The sequence below is a fragment of the Numenius arquata genome, chromosome 4, assembly GCF_964106895.1.
Source record: "Numenius arquata chromosome 4, bNumArq3.hap1.1, whole genome shotgun sequence".
In the NCBI taxonomy this organism is placed as follows: Eukaryota; Metazoa; Chordata; class Aves; order Charadriiformes; family Scolopacidae; genus Numenius; species Numenius arquata.
Window position 1 is genome coordinate 24,214,804 of NC_133579.1, and position 15,672 is coordinate 24,230,475.

Below are 15,672 nucleotides of genomic sequence, written 5' to 3' on the forward strand. Positions count from 1 at the left end.
CAGCAAATATTTACCCCATCACCGCCCCCCTCACAACACCCCGCCCGCTCCGGGGGCCCAGCGTTCGCAGCACCCAGCAGATTCGCTCCTCCAGCCCAGACACCCCCGCCGTGTATCCTCCCCCCCCTCCCCATGTCCCGCCGACGGGACCCGGGAACCGGGGGGGCGGGCGAGCGGGCGGGCAGCGCGAGGCGGGGCCGGGGCCGCGTGCATGTGACCGCCGGCGGCGGCAGCGGCGGGGGCGGCCCCGGGGGGAGGTTTAGGGGCGGGGGGGGGGGCTGTGCCGAGCCGCGGCGGGGCAGTGCGGAGCAACGGCGGTGGCGGCGGCGGGCCGGGGGATGAGGAGCGGCCGGGCCCCGGGCAGATGATGGCGATACGCGAGCTGAAAGTGTGTCTGCTTGGAGTGAGTAGAGGGGATCCCGGGGGGGGGGACGGGGACACCCTCTTCCCCCCCTTCCCCCCTCCCCTTTCTTTCCCGGTGGGGACTGAAGGAGGCGGGGTGCTTGCTAGAAAGGGGAACACTTCCAGCTCCGCCACCTCCTTCTTGCTCCTGAAGGGCGCCGCGTCTCCCCGGCCTGGGCTGGGGGCGGGGGGGGCTCGGCCGCCGTGAATTCCTCCACACCGAAACTTGGCCGCCGCTCACCGGCCTTTGGGGGTGGGGGGAGGCTTCGGTGAGTTTTTGTTTTGTTTTGTTTTTGTCTTGTTTCGGAACTTTTTAAAAAGAGAGAAGGGTGTAGCGAGGTGGGGAGTGAGGGGTTCTCTTTGGGGGGCGCTCCCGACCTCTCCCCCCCACCAACCCAAGCGGGCGCCGTCGCCGCCAGAGACTTTCCCCGGCTTTCCCCGGCCGCGGGGGGCGATGGCGCCGGAGCCCCGAAGGGGACCCGGGAGGGTTTTGCAGCCCGCCATCCCCTCGGCGGGCTTTCGGGTCTTGTCACTCGCAAGCGCTGGCTTCACCGGGCCCCCCCCCCACAAATGGGGGGGGAAGCGAAACGGGGGGAAGCGGCAGCTCCGAGGCGTTCTTTTGGGTGGCTCCTTCTCCCGGGTGCCTGTGCCCCGGTGTGCTGTGTGGGTGCTTCGTTTAATTACTCGCCTGGGTTTATTCAGAGCTTCTTTCGTTCGGCCCCTTACAGGAATGTCCTTTCTGCCACTGCTTTTTCTTCTTTTGCCTTTTTTTTTTTTTTTTTTTTTTTTTTTTTTTTGGCGGACCCGTGTGTGCGCCGTGTGTTCACATCTGGAGCAGCAATGTGCTTAGCTCTGCAGTTCGGCTCTGCCTGCACCACCGCCACCACCCCCCCCCCGCCCTCACTGCCGGGCAAAACGCGCTCACCGGGTTGGTACAAACACCGCGGGGGGGACAGAGCCCCCTCTTCTCACAGTCACCGCCAGAGCATCGCTACTTAATTTTTAAAAAAAAAAAAAAAAAAAAAAAAAAAAAAATCATCAAACTTCTCAAATTATCAGGTGCGAGTTAGGCTGCTTTTAGGTCCTTACCTCCATAAACATTCAGAAAAGCTGCATGGATGAAGGCGTTTTAGAGTGAATTCTCTTTCACGCAGTAGAAGTGAGGTGAAGGTTTAAAAAACCAAACAAATAAAAACACCCCAGTTTTTTTCTGATTTGTGTTGACACTTACTCTAGGGCAAGGTACCCACTCCTGCTGGGTAAGTGCCAGGGCACTGGAGAGTTCAACCTGAACTATTTTGCAGTTGACCATTCCTCCTTTCTCGGTAAGAATTCCTGCCTTCAACCTTTAAAATGGCATAGAGACAAAATAAATGTGGTTTGTACAAACCTGAGGAGTCTGTGGTAGAATATGTGGATATGTCTTTATTTTTCTTCCCCAGTAGTAATCCTGTAATTTTGTAGAGATGAGGTGTCTTGTGGAATGACATTCCTCTTGCCCATTATTTATTGCTGTTTTGTAACATTAAAATGTACTGGAGGTTTTGGAAGGCAATTGTTTACTTCTTTTAAAACAGGAAAAGGAATCCATAAAGCAGCTCTGTGTTACTAGGAGTATGCAATTACTATGTAGAGTCATTAAAATGATAGGGTGGCAGTGGGAATGCTTAAGAAGATGTGTCTCTAGTTATAGTAGTTAGTGAGATGTTCCTTTCTGAATTTTAATAGGGTGTAATCCTAGAAAACCATCTACTTCTGATCATAGACATCTCATTTACCATGGAGGTTGATGTCCTGTTTTCCCAAAAGTGAAGACTTCTTCATACGACACATCCCCTCAGGAAGCTCAGACTTCCAGAACAGAGAGACTCTGTACCTGTCCACGTGAGGAAGTGCAGGCATTAATCTTAACAACCCAAAAATATATTTTCAGTTCTACCAAAAAGAACTTTAACAGTAGTCTTTTCAATAGGTCCTGGTAGGTTAATCTGTATTGTATCTAGTAGATCCCCTGATAATCAATCAAGTCTGTCTTGTCTAAGTCCCAAGATGAGTTCCTGTCCTTGTTAGAAATGAGGGATTAAATTGGTTTGTAAACCTGTATCCCTCTCCACTTCTGAACAAAGCCCTAGATTGGGCCTCTAAATCAGATAGCAGGATCACTGATGGTCTATAGCCCTCAGCTGTGCAAAGGGTCTGGGCTTGGGCTGTTTCTGCCAGCTCAGAATTCCCCAGTGAGGAAAAAAAATGCAGCTGGTGCAATGTTTGCAGAGGCAGCTTCTCCACAAGCACCAAAGCCCTAGTTGTCTGTAGAGGGTCTAGATGGAAGGGTGAGGAGAGAGGGGAAGAGAAAAACCAGAGCTGTGTTCCATGCTGCCAGCCCCTATAAGGTAACTCAGTACTCCAGAGCGAGTGTGACCAGGAGCCATTGCAGTAGCGATGGGGAGTCAGTTACCGGCTCTTGGATGTACCCCCTGCATTGTCCAGGTCATGCTGTAGCACAGGAGGAAACCTGGCCTTTAATTTTCAACAGAAATCTATCATAACTGGGATTTGGGCATTTGTATTTCACTTCCTCCTCCTCCTGAGTAGCGTGGGGTTTTTAAAACACTCTCTGGGTGTGATGGGAGATTTGGAGCAGCCAAGAGTTGTGCACAGCAAGGGGATGGTCCTGGGGTTTATAGGAGTTGAAGGAGACACCAGCAAGAGAGGACAGAGAGGAAATTTGGGGCAGCTCAAGGCTAGGTGTGAGTCAGTTTGGAAGGCAGGCTTTGTTGATCCCAGAGCTTTGTTATTTGTGAATTTGGGAGGGCAGTGCTCTTTGAGGAGAGATGGTTCCAGCTCGCCGTGGGCTGACAGGAACAGGATGCCTGCCTGATTGTGCAGTGCTTCACAGCCTTAGGTGTAAGAGCTATGGAGCTAAAATTTTAATAGCTCTCTTGAGTATGTTGCCGTGCAAGTGGCCTCAAGCCTGCTCCTAAACTACTTCACCTAGTAAATTATTGCTGCTGGGTGGTGAGGTATCTGCACATGGAAGGTGTTCATCTTCCTAAGTGCCAATGCTTGAGCGTCTGCTCCGAGTCCTGTCTTGTCGCCTCAAACTCTTCTTGGTCTCTCGGTCCAGTCTGTTCACAGCAGTTGTCCCTGTGTTAGAGGCCACCTGCTTCTGGGGCTGAGCAAGTTCTAGCTGCAGCTCAGTTTATGTGGCAAAATGAACTGCTGCTCCCATTTGGCTCATGCGATGTTTCTGTCCTGGGTGGGCATCCTCTTGAGGGGGTGAAAGAGAGGGGAGGAGAGGAGGGTGGAGGAGGGGGGCTGGTGTGTTCCTGAGCTGTGCTTAAGTGCTGAACTGTGGCTGGGCGTGCGGCTGGGAAGATCTGCCAGGTTTCCTAATCTGTCTGTGGCTGCTAAATGCCATGTGCCTTGGCTCCCAACATTTTCTTTATGCAGGCTGGAGGAGTGATTTAGAGCTCTCTGCCAAGTCCTGACATAATTGTGTGTGGCAACCACAGAAGACATTGCCAGGTTTAGGACTAAGGCGAAGTTTCTTGTCTTTGTCACTTCCTGAGGAAACTTTGACAGCCCTTCAGAGAGACTTTGGGAGGTGGCTTGCTAACTACCATCTAAAGTGATCTCCATTACTCCTTTCCTTTTGTTTTTGTTTATTACATTTTTATGCTGTGAGTGTTCATCATAGGACCAAAGGAGTTAGGGTTGGAAGAGACTCGGAGGTCATCCCTTGGCCCTAAAACTCCTCTTATAACTTACCTGACATATGTTGGTCTCACCTGTTCCTAAAAAACTTGCGTTGAAGGTTTATCTTTTCCCCAGGATTATGTCCCAGAGCTTAACTGCTCTTACTGTAGAAAGTTTTTTCCCAAACGTAGTGCCTACGCCTTCCTTGCCCGAGACATCTTTTATCACCCTCCTGTTTGTGTTTCCATTTGCTTGCTTGTAAGAAGTCATTTGCTGGCATGCTTTCTGCTAGCACATAGTCTGAAAATACTGTCTGAAGTCTGTAAGCCTACATTTGTAAAAGGAGTGACGTTTCCTCTGTCGAGGAGGTTTCCTCAGGAGTTTCACCACAGCTGGATCCCAATTGCTAGGTATGGGTAACAGTTTATTACCATTGGTGATGTCGTGTGCATCTGTCTGCAGCATCTGCATGTGCAGGCTGTGGAATTGAGCTCAGAATTGTTTGATGTTTAAAGTTATTGGGAATATTATAATAGTTTTCTTAAGAAGAAAATCTCTCTGGTTTTCCTGTCTTCATGATGTGATAATGTAAAGATCTGGGTTCTGTTGGGTGGAGGACAAATTCCTGTAGTAGAGTGTATGCATGCATCAGACCTTTCAATGCAAAGCTTAAGTACCCGCTCTTCTTTAAGTAGTTATTATACTGAACACGTGTGACTGAGAATCTTTTAGGTGGTGTTTATAAAAGACAGCAATTTTACTTCTCTTTTGACTGTAATATGTTTGTCATTATTAATGCTCTTAGTGCCTAGATGTCCCAACCCAAACAGGTGCCCTGCTGTTAAAACCAAAAATGCATCCCTGGATGGATTGTACCAGTGAACGACCTTTCATCTCATGGGATATGTGTAAGGGGCTCTGCATGTTAAGATGAGCATCCTACTGAAGACAGTAACGCTACACGGGTGCAGAAGGTGTGCATGCATCAACAGCTGCAGTGCTGTAGCCTAGAACAAAACAAGAGGGACCAAAGTAGAGCAGATGACAAAAGTGGTTGTGAAAAGAGAAAGAAAAATTGTACTGATATAAATGTATGCCTTCTAAAATTTTGTCCAAAAAGTATCCGTCTGAGAGGAGAACACAGACTGACAAACAGTTGTTGGTTTTTTTTTTCCCTCCCATGTTAATGGTTCATCATTGTCTACTTATTCATTCATGGTTTATTATGTAAACAAGTAGGTCTATCATGAGAGAATTTTTTTGCATAGCTGTCTGTCTTGTGGAGTCACTGGTGTGAAACATCTATTGTTGCAACCTTTCCGTCAAAAGAGACTTCATCTGTGTCTCTTTCCTAGCCACTTATTTCTTTGCGTTGTAGTGAAACATCAAATCACGTGTAAAACTGGACAATGATTTTAGGTCCGTGGGGAACTGAAAGGCAGACAGCCAGACACACGGTTAGCGTGACTATATATGCCTCATTTCCTTGGGAAATGGTATTCTTCCTTGGTGAAGAGTACTCTGAAGCTTGCACTTACGTGTGCATATTTCCATATTCCATTGCCCAACTTTACTGTTCAAAAGAACAGTCTGCTAGGATACTGAGGAAGACTGGGACTGTGGTGATTTTGGTTTTTTGGGGAAAAATACTGCATAAAAATCCAGTTACATAGCAAGCGAGAAATGCCTTTTTTCTTGTGTCAATAAGTCAGTATGTTCAGAAGCTGAATCTACCCTTTTCCTATTAATTTATAAAAGTTTAAGTGGCTAAATAATATTTTTTTGCAACATAGACATTAAATATGTAGGTAAACAATGTATCAGAATTTAACAGAATTCAGGATTTCATGTTGACTTTTTGGCCTTACCGCTTTCCTGATGTATCTAAAAAACTTTCTTATTTAGTCATATATTCCAGAAGTTTTGGGTGGGATTGCTTAGAAAAGTGAGTAGACTGGGTTATGACCTGAATATCCTTCTAGGAAAAGATGCATGCGGGGGCCACGTTCTACTTTTGTTTCCAGCAGCACAACCAAACTGGATTTCTGAAGCAGCAGAAGGCAGGACTTGAAGCAGGTTTTACTTTCAGTAGCTGCAAAGCCTCTGAGAGGAAGCTCGTTATTACTCATCAGCTGGGCAGCAAAAGAATACCCCGTGGCTGGTGCCAGTTGCTGGGAGAACTGCACGGGATTGACTCTGATCTACTGATAACCAGCTCTCCGCTCCCTCCTGCTGCTTATCACTTGCCCGTTGAATGAGACCCTGCTGTGGCTGTCATCCAAAAATCATGTGCAGGCTGTAGTTTTACTGTCTCTCAAGTTGTATTTATTTCTTTTGTTTTATAGTGTTACCAATTGGGTTTTGGTTTTGTTCTCTTTCTACGTTTCCCCAGCCCCTTGCTTCAGTCCCTCTTTTTGATTTCTTAGATTTGGCTTAAAAATTGTGGAACTTCTTGTTCTACAGTAATTCCGAGGAAAAAAGTAAATTCTTGCTTTCTACAAAAATAAGGAAGTTGAAATGGTAATAAACTCCTTTTTTTTTTAACACAGATGAATGCAGTTTTAGCCCTACTCAGTGAAGTAGTGCTGGGGCAGACTGTGTGAAGCAGCCAGAAACTCTGCATGTGAGGAATGTGTGTGGGGAAAAGAGAAACCCTCTCATTCTCATCAGGCGATTTCTTTTAACTGGCTTAAGTCAAGCCATATTCAAAGGCCATTTTAAATTTACATTTAAAGTATGTTTTCTGAGACTCTGGTTGATGGTACGACTGGTTTCAAGGGTGATAATTTGCCTTATGGATAGGGTGTGTTGCAGCTAGAGCGCAGTTTAAGGAAGAGGCAAAAGAGGCGTTAGCTGAGCTGCTCATGGGCAAAGGCTTCTGAACCTGCAGGGCTTTTGCATATGATGATATTTACAAATTACAGTGCTGGTAAATTTTGCTAGTGTTGGGATGTGTCTGAGCTGGCTATGTGGGTGCTGCAGACTCTGCAAGTGTACAGGCCAGATAGATGTACTCTTTCTGAAGTTTCTCAAACTAACTTCTTGCTGAGAGGAGCGTTTCCAGGGAGGCTGGAGCCACAGCTCTGCACTCGTTGCTTTCAAACAGCCACCTTTTCGTATGTCTCCCTTCTGCTCCTTCTTCCAAATGCCATTTGCCTGGTCCCCTACAGAGACTGTTGATGATCATCCATTTCATGGCTGCGTCCCTCCCTGCCCAGATGAGATCAGGGCTGGTGCCATGTTCTTCCTTTCCTGCATCTTGGTTTTGAGGGGTGCATTGAAAGGGAATAGAGCTGGCTCTTAGCAGGTGTGCTAAAGTTCACCCCACCTTCCCCACACTTCAGGTACTGCCTCAGAAAACAAGCTCTTGAGTGCAGGGCAACTTGTGTCTTCTCAGCTTCAGTGGCTCAGGTGCTCAGTTCCCGACCTCTGTTGCTGGAGGGCTGTAGTTTGGAGTCATGGGTTGATCTTGCCATCATCTCCACCTGGAGATATGCAGGGCTTCCTCTGCTTGTGTGTTCCTCAAGCTGCCTCTGGGGCCAGCCTAATGCCCAACATATGGATACACAGAGGTGTCCGGAGTTATCCTCCAAAAGGGTCGGGAAAGGTGGTGGGAAATCAAGAGGGTTCATTTGCTCCCATGTACTGGGTCCTGACATGGAAGGGAGCAAATGTGTTTGCCCTGGCTAAATTAGGTAGCGTGCCTGTCAGGCGTTTCAGTCTTTCTCAAGGTTGGTCTCATTCTTCTGTGGAGCTTATCCTGGGAGCACCGAGGATCTTGTTTTCAGTGCAACAGTCATTTGCCATCTCCAGAGTTGGCAGCGCATATCAGTTACAGTAAGTATCTATTCCCTCTTGTTCCTTGGTTTCCTTGCCCGTGCTGTGGATGCTGGCACACAGGCTAATAGCTGAGAGCTTCCTACTCCGGGTCGTGGCTTCAGCTGCCCCCCACCAGCTCTGCAGCACCATGGGCGAGCCAGACCCACAGCAGCTGGCCTGGGGGACTAGTGTGCAGCCCCCTGGGCATGGCTGAAGCTCTTGGTTGTGGGTTGCTCTGATGTCCCTGGAGCCTTCTGCAGGGATGACATGAGGACACGGGTGGGAACAGCTTGTCCTTGGGCAGTCCAGGCAGTGGCCCTGCCTGCTAGGGAAGGAGGAAAAGGTGTGCTTGCCACTTCCTAGCTCTCCTGGAGAGCCTTCTCTGCTCCTTGTTGGGGCTTGTCGTGCCCCGCACTAACTCATCTTCACAGCCAACAGGCAGCTCGTGTGCATGCAGCTCTGCAGCCCCTCACCAGAACATGTGTGAGAGCTGCCATGGGGCACGCGCTCCTGAAATAAATGAGAATAGTAGATGTTTTTAATTCTCATGGAGAATTCTCTCTACCTACCTCGTACAGACCTGCGTAAGCGTCAAGGTGAACGGAAATTTCATAAATTCCATCTCAACTTAACTTTAGCGTGCCAGGAAAGGCAGACATTTCAGTTTTCTCCTGAAACATCTTATACACCCTTCCTGTGAACGCTTGCAGTTTTGAACACCACTGCAAAAAGACAAATCCAAGCTTTAGCAAGCCGCCAGCGGAGGTGGATGGGAGGCCAGCTCGGAGGACAGCCTTGTGTAAGCAAATGCCAGTGGTTTGATTTACAGTCTCCAGCCTTGCAGGGCCGCTCGTGAAAGCTGAACAACAGGCAGTGGAACAAATGCTTTTTATTTTCGCCTGGCTATTTTTAAACATAACTGCTAGTTAGTGTGGTTTTTATATTTCTTGGAGGGGATGGTAGAGCAGTTACGGTTTTGCACTTTTTGTTTTGGACAGAGTATGTTCTTATTTGGGCAACATGTGGAAGTACATGTGCATGAAATCCAGCTACTAAATACTTTGTGTCCCCGAGTTATTGTTTCCTCCTTTGTCAGCAGAGAGACAGGATGCTGCAGACGTCATTGGGTGTCCCGGTTGGACCTGTCAGCCTCTTCTGGGCACAACTGCAGGAACTATAAAAACTGTGAGGGCAGTCTTTTAAAATGATTAAAATTTCTTTTGCAGAAATTGACCTACAGCTAGGGACTCTCTGAGGCAGAATTTCCTTTGCTTCAAAGACTGTCTACAGAACCAAAGTGAGTTAGAGGTTCCTAAAGTGGGTTTCATTTTGAAAAATTAATATTTTTTAGCCCATTTAATTCTGCAGCAAACAAAACTTATTAAGTGTTGATAGGATCTAATTGTTCATCAGTAAAGCTGTGCTTCTGACCAGTGGGATGTGTCTGAAAGCCATTTGCATGTCCTCCCATGCTCAACTGGTGACCGGTGAGATAGAGTGGGTGCTGGAGTAGCTTTAACCTTCTCTATCTTATGCTTGTAACCAGTAGCTGGTACCTTGTCTCCAGGATTGCCACTGTGTGTATTCTCCAGACATGCCCATTTCTTGCTTGTGAGGCTGGTGCTGGGAATTCAGTGACAGAGGAGGAGTCCTTCGGTGTTTAGTCAACGTCTGGTGTGTCGACACAGAGAAGCTGTAGCCCTGATCACTGGGCTTCCCAAAGGCTGATGTGAAAAGCATCCCTGGGAAGAACCCTGAATGTGATTTAGAGTCACACCAAGGCTCAATTTGGCTCTTGGGATTTTAATTAATTTTTAACTAATTGATTTAAGGGGGAGGAAGTACATTATCACTATGGTGAGTAGTTTAGGAGTTAGAAGCATATTACAACTGAAAAATTTGAGGTGTTTGTCCATGTGCAGTCACAATTATAATTTCAAGCAACTTCTGCCATCTGTGGAAGCAAATACTATGTTTGCTTAAGAGAGTCTTTGTTAATTTAAAAAAACATCTCTGACTGGTACCAGTCTGTAAGGGCACACTTCCACTTTGTGGCTGGATAAATCTGGTGGTTGGTTAATTCCTAGAGGGGTTTGGGAAATGAGAAAGAACATATTCCCTTTATTAGATGGGAAGCCCATTATATCTTTTTTCCTCTTTTTTTCCTTAGTGTACTAAATATAAGTGGATGTATTTTAAGAGTCATAAAATCAACACTCTCTGTATTTTGTTAAAGCTGATATGAACAGGAAGCTTACAACCACATTTAGGCCATAAGTCCTTCATGGTGCATAATCCATGCTGACTTCAACCTTTGCAGTACTATGCAGACAATCTTACTTTTGGGATATTCGGTTCTTAGAGTGTTCTACAAACAAGGTGTTCTCTTACGTTCTCCCTAAGGTCAGCATTTTTCTTTTTTTGGATGATACTGCTCTTGTAGAAAATTCAAGAAAAGTTGGACTTTTTGTCTTCCCTTGATTGTCAATGAAGGAATTAAACATTGTCCCTCCCATTTAATGTCTTCAACTGTTAAGACTCCAGGAGCAGAGTGTAGTTTGTGTGACTAGCCTTCAGAGTCAATTGTTTTGTCCTTTGATATCCCCTCTCTCCCTGTCCCCCCCTGGATATTTTCTATATTTTTTTTTTTCCTTCAGGATGTGCTTGGAAAGAGTAAATGCATGCCTAGGCATTTGACAGTCAGTTGGAGCATGTTTTATGTGACAAAAACGGCAGTTGTATAAAACCAGATAATATAAATGCTGATTTGAGATTATGTTACTGAAGCCCTAATTTGAGTTGTGTCTTTAAGCACGTGTTTAATTCTAAGCATTGGGGTAATCCCTCTTCAGCAGTATATAAGGGTGCAGCCTTTGCTGAACAGGGTCAGTTGAGTCCCAAGGTTAAAGCTCAGCATATACTTTAGTACACAGCTGAATGCAGGATTGCAGAGGACAAAGATAAAAAGTTTATGTAAATTAAGTATTTGAGATAGCACAGCTCTTGAGTGATTCCTGTCGTTTAACATTAAAAGCAGATAAAGTAGCTCAGTTTTACCTTTGCTTGGTTTTCAGCATCTGGTAGGCTCTTTGGAGAAGGTGCTTTATTTGACCAGATAATTAAGTTGATACAGATTTTCATGGCCAGGTTTGCCTTCTCCTTTAGGCTCGTGTGGAGAAAGAGAGAGAATGAACCTTTGGCACCCATAGAATAAGTCAACATTAAAAAAGTTTGTCTGAAGGAGAGTGGCAGCCCTACAGCCTAAAAAGTTTTTCAGGAATGGGTTAAGTGGTGGCCAGTAGAAAAGGGGGTGTAACAGTCAGCGTAGAGGAGACTTGGAGGAATAAAGTGATAAAGAAAGGGACTAATGGAGGAGGAAGTGGAGAACTGAAACTGAAGAGACCAAGAGAAAACACTAGAGGACCGTTGTGGGTGATCTGTGGGAGGGAACGAGGAACACGGGGGGAGCAGGAGTGAGGGAAAGAGAAGCTGAGAATAAGGAAACAGAAAACCACACAAAGCAAAAACAGCAAATGGAGTAATACATACAAAATGATAAGGTGGGGTGAAAAAAAACCTACCACCTCTGACTTGGTTTTAGCCTTCAGCTTCCTTTTTTTCCTTTTTTTTTTTTTTCTTTTAAAGCTGTAACTTTGTCTTAGCATTGTTTCAAAACACTTCTGTCCAGCTGAACCTGCAGAATTGTTGTTTACGCTGTATTCAGTTAAGCTGTATCTTTTGACCGGTCAAGAACTGCTCTGTTGCAGATCGGTAACTGCAAGGGAAGTACTGGTAGGATCTCATGGGCCGCTTTGAGATGTCCAAAAACCCTGCATCTGTCGTTCTGCTGTGTCTGGAGCCTGCAGGAGCTTTGGACTCAGTCCCACATAGTCCCAAGCACTCAGGCTGCATTCAGAAATCATGTTTAGCACCCAAATAGCCAGTCCTGAGAGGGACTCCTCTGTGTGGCTCAGACTCTTCCTGCTTTGGAGAGAAAGATCAAATCGGCTCTTCTTCTCGCTCAGCTGTTCTTGTCACTTGAGGAGATGTCCTTAAATGTACTAAACTTCATGGTTCAGCATTGCCATTTGAAATGCTCCCAGTGTGTTTTCAGTTGAGGTTTGCAAAGTCTGTATGTCTTCCATCATTTCTGGATCCCTGTTTCTGAGTGAAGAAGAGAAAAATTGGCCAGGTGAATCAAAATTTCTTTCTGAGAGTCAGTTGTAAGTTAGATACTTATTTCCTAGTTGTTTTTGTGGTGGAGAGAGGAAAGTGCCTTAAAAATAACAGCAACAAAACCTGTTCCTGCTCATTTGAAGGGCTTTTCCCTAAAAGGTTGAATTCCCTGGCACTAGTGGTACCAGCTTTAGGAGCTGCTGAGTTTCGTTCCTGCTGAATTCAGTGGGAGGTGAAAACATTCTGGATGTCAACTTCGGCCTTGTGCTGATAATGTCTTCCATTTATGAGCCTGTTTGGTGCAGATAGCTGTACTCTCAGTGAGTTCACAGCAGCACACAGTAAATCCATGGATAAAAACCAACTCAGCCCTGGGTTTTATTATACTGTGCTTGCTGTTATCTCTTCTGTTTACTTTCGTGTGTGACAGCGGGGGAAAGCACTGGGTGGGTCCTTATATGACACTGTTTGAAATAAATGGTGATGTTTACTGTATTAGGGAGAACTTCAGATCCAGGCAATGGGTGAAATGAACATGAAATCACTATTAATCTAAGTTAATTAAACGTGATAGTTTGTTGAAAAATTTTCTAACACAGATTTAGGTTTACGCAAACCTCTGATTGTCCATTCCCAGTCCTGCACGTCAATTCAGGAAATGAACTCCCCCAGTTTCAAGGACTTCAGACACCTTTCCGTGATACCGTTTAATGTCTGTGTAGATGTAGATAACATACATCTACATGTTATCTACATTTAACTGTAGATAACAAATAATGGCAAATTCCAGTAAATCTCAATACACCCCTTTCCCCTGATGCTCCTGGGGAATGCACAAGTTGTAATGTGTCTGGAAGGGTAACGAAGGCAGATTTCCAAAGGCTGGGGGTGGGCTGGTGAATTGTAAGAGCAGCCTGAGTAAAGAAGATGCTGTTAGCAGCTGGCTGACCTTTAGGCTGCTGATAAAAGGAGACTGCTTCAGACCTTCCATGATCATCAGAGGTTGCTGATTTTACATGTTGTTATATCAGCTAGAAAGGAACTGATAAGCAGAGTTTTCAGTGATAAAACCACTGAAGAAACGCTTAGCCCCTGTCCCACCCGTGTGGCATTTCCTGACTGGCTCAAGGTTGCTGGTCACTGGCTGCCTTTGGCCAGCGGAGAGGCGAGAAGAGTTGTTTGCCAGTGGTTGTCCATAGGTGACATACCCTGTACTAAGACTCTCCCAATTCAGAGCAAAGATCTGGGGCCATGGGGCTGGCTCCCATTTGTTAGGAGAAACATCTTTATATAGCTGCCCCCTGAAACTCTGCCTGCTTCATCTCTGTCGCCTGTAGCTGTAAGAGAGAAGGGATCAGGCTTTCTTTTCTCCGGGACTGAAGTTTTCAACTGGTGTTTCAGTTGACGCTCATAATTTATGTGGTTTTTTTCTTCCTCCTTGGTATGAAGTGCAGTAATAAGTAGCAGGTGAGGTAGTTACAAATTGGGAGAGGAAAGTCTGAACATCGAATTGAGTTGTTTACTGAGCTTGGATGGACAAATTTGAAGGTAATTCAGCCCTTTTACAAATTGCCCATGCAACCGCCGGACAATTCTATATTACTGAAATAGTAAGCTGAACACCAAGAGCCATTTCCTCAAATGTTGTACCTAGTAAATATGCATATAGTTGGCTGCTTAAGAGCCACTGCCTTCATTTAATAAAAGAAAATAACTTTGTTGGGATTTGTAGGCAATCTGTGATATGAAACTATAATGTTTGGATTGGATTATCAATTCTAGACTGCTGGAAGATTTTTTTATATCTTGTATGTGGGGACAGGTATCAAATATTTTTTTTTTTTTTTTCCCCCTATTTAGTAAGTGACACTGACAAACTTGTATTTTGAAATTATATCCCCAAATGATGGAGTTTGACAACGGAAGAGACAGGGTGTTGGAGTATGAATGGAAACTTATGTTAAACAGCAATTCAGGTCAAAGATGATCTCCTCATCATTCCATTATTTTGAAAGTTTCAGCTGCTACAAATATATGTGGGGAAGGTTCACTTAGGACAAGAATTTGGTTTGGAAAGAATAACACAGAATTGCTTATCCCATTTTTTTCTGCCAAACAGTACTCAAAAACAACATTTGTCAGGATGCTGTTGCCTAACGTGTTTACTGAACTATGAAAGCCTCAGGTTATTTATGTATTTAGCCTGAAAATTGAATTTAGTTTCTCTGATCACTGCATTGCACAATGATGATGAATGATATTTAACCGGATTGTTATGCTGGTGTGTGCGCATATGGGCTATCGAGAGAACGGCCCCTGCAATCAATACTCATTACCATTGACAACGTGAGGTATAGTGACTTGTAAGTTACTTTATTAACACTTATCCCTTACTTAATCTTTAAAGTTCAGGGCCAATTATCAGGATTCCTAAGCATATACTATTCACACATACTTTTACTGTATTTTAAATAGGAATTGATCTGTGTGAAGAGTAGTATGTCAAGTGTATTTTTGTGACTTCATGTATGTTTTGAGATAGTGGGTAGGAAAAGGATGACAGTGTGCAGATGTTAAAAGGTCTCCCAAGTCTGTCCTGAAAATAAAGTCTGACCATTTAAGTTGCCAAAATTGGATATTGCTCTCAGTAAAATTGCATAGGCATTAAAGCAGGACTTGCATTTTTTCTTTGTTTTACTTCAGCTTTATTTAGCTCCTCTCTGCTGAGCTTTCACATGCTGGAGAAATCTGATTAGTTTGTGGTGGTTCCTAATTTGTTGGCCGTGGGATGAGTGGTGACCACCACCCATCTGTGGCACCACAGTAGAAATTTTCCCATGGTAAATAGGGGCTCTCGTTTTTCCTGCTCACCTGAAAAATGAAGTGATGAACACAGAAGTGGTACTTAAGTATCCATTGTGGTGCTCAGCTGGGAAATCAGCAACCCAGTAACAGGGAGAGGTCTAAGGTGAACTGGGGTGGTGGGATTGAAAAGATGGGGGAGGATACCATGAGTGTGAGATAATAGACTTTCTTAACACTTACAGGGCATCTGGCAGGGTAGGTTTGTTTGCTGGTCTGTGTTATGCCTTGGTCAAGAGGATCCTATGATTCAGTGATCGCCACAGAGGAAATAGTGGCATGGTTCTTGTTTGGGCAGTAGGGACTCTATAATAAAGTCCCACAGCTATAGATCTCCTAAAAACGAACAACAACAACAAAGTCCCTCTGAGGCATATAACGTTGTTGCTCCTTTGCAGGCTTGGGTGGTTTTTTTCCTTTCATGGCGCATTAATTTATGTGTGGATAGGGGCTTCCCTGTGCCACTGCTTTTGCTATGTTCACAGCACTCATAGTTGTGCAGGGCTCCCAAGGTGGCAACAGCAGTGGGAGATGCCCGTGTTTCCAAGGGAAGGTGCTCAGGCATTCTTTCCATCTCCGTCTGTCCCATCTGTCTAGTTCTTGTAACTCCATCATGCAGTACTCTTTCCATCCTTACCCAGGCTCTCGATTTGCAGCTCGCTTGAGCAATTTAGCCAGTACTCCTTTCTCCTTTCCTCCTGCCCCAGTATGGCCAAG

General features: G+C 45.3%; 1 protein-coding gene across 2 annotated transcripts in view; it reads left to right on the top strand.

Annotated features, from left to right (window-relative positions):
* The first annotated feature begins 291 nt into the window (after positions 1-291).
* RAB31 (RAB31, member RAS oncogene family) overlaps positions 292-15,672 on the top strand; it is a 69,722-nt gene continuing 54,341 nt past the window's right edge. Inside the window, exon 1 of one of the 2 annotated variants that reach the window (XM_074146337.1) lies at positions 292-403. In XM_074146337.1, the coding sequence (XP_074002438.1) occupies positions 365-403 (39 nt within the window). In that variant the 5' untranslated portion in view covers positions 292-364. The remainder of the gene's footprint in view (positions 404-15,672) is intronic. The other variant, XM_074146338.1, reaches the window with a different exon arrangement.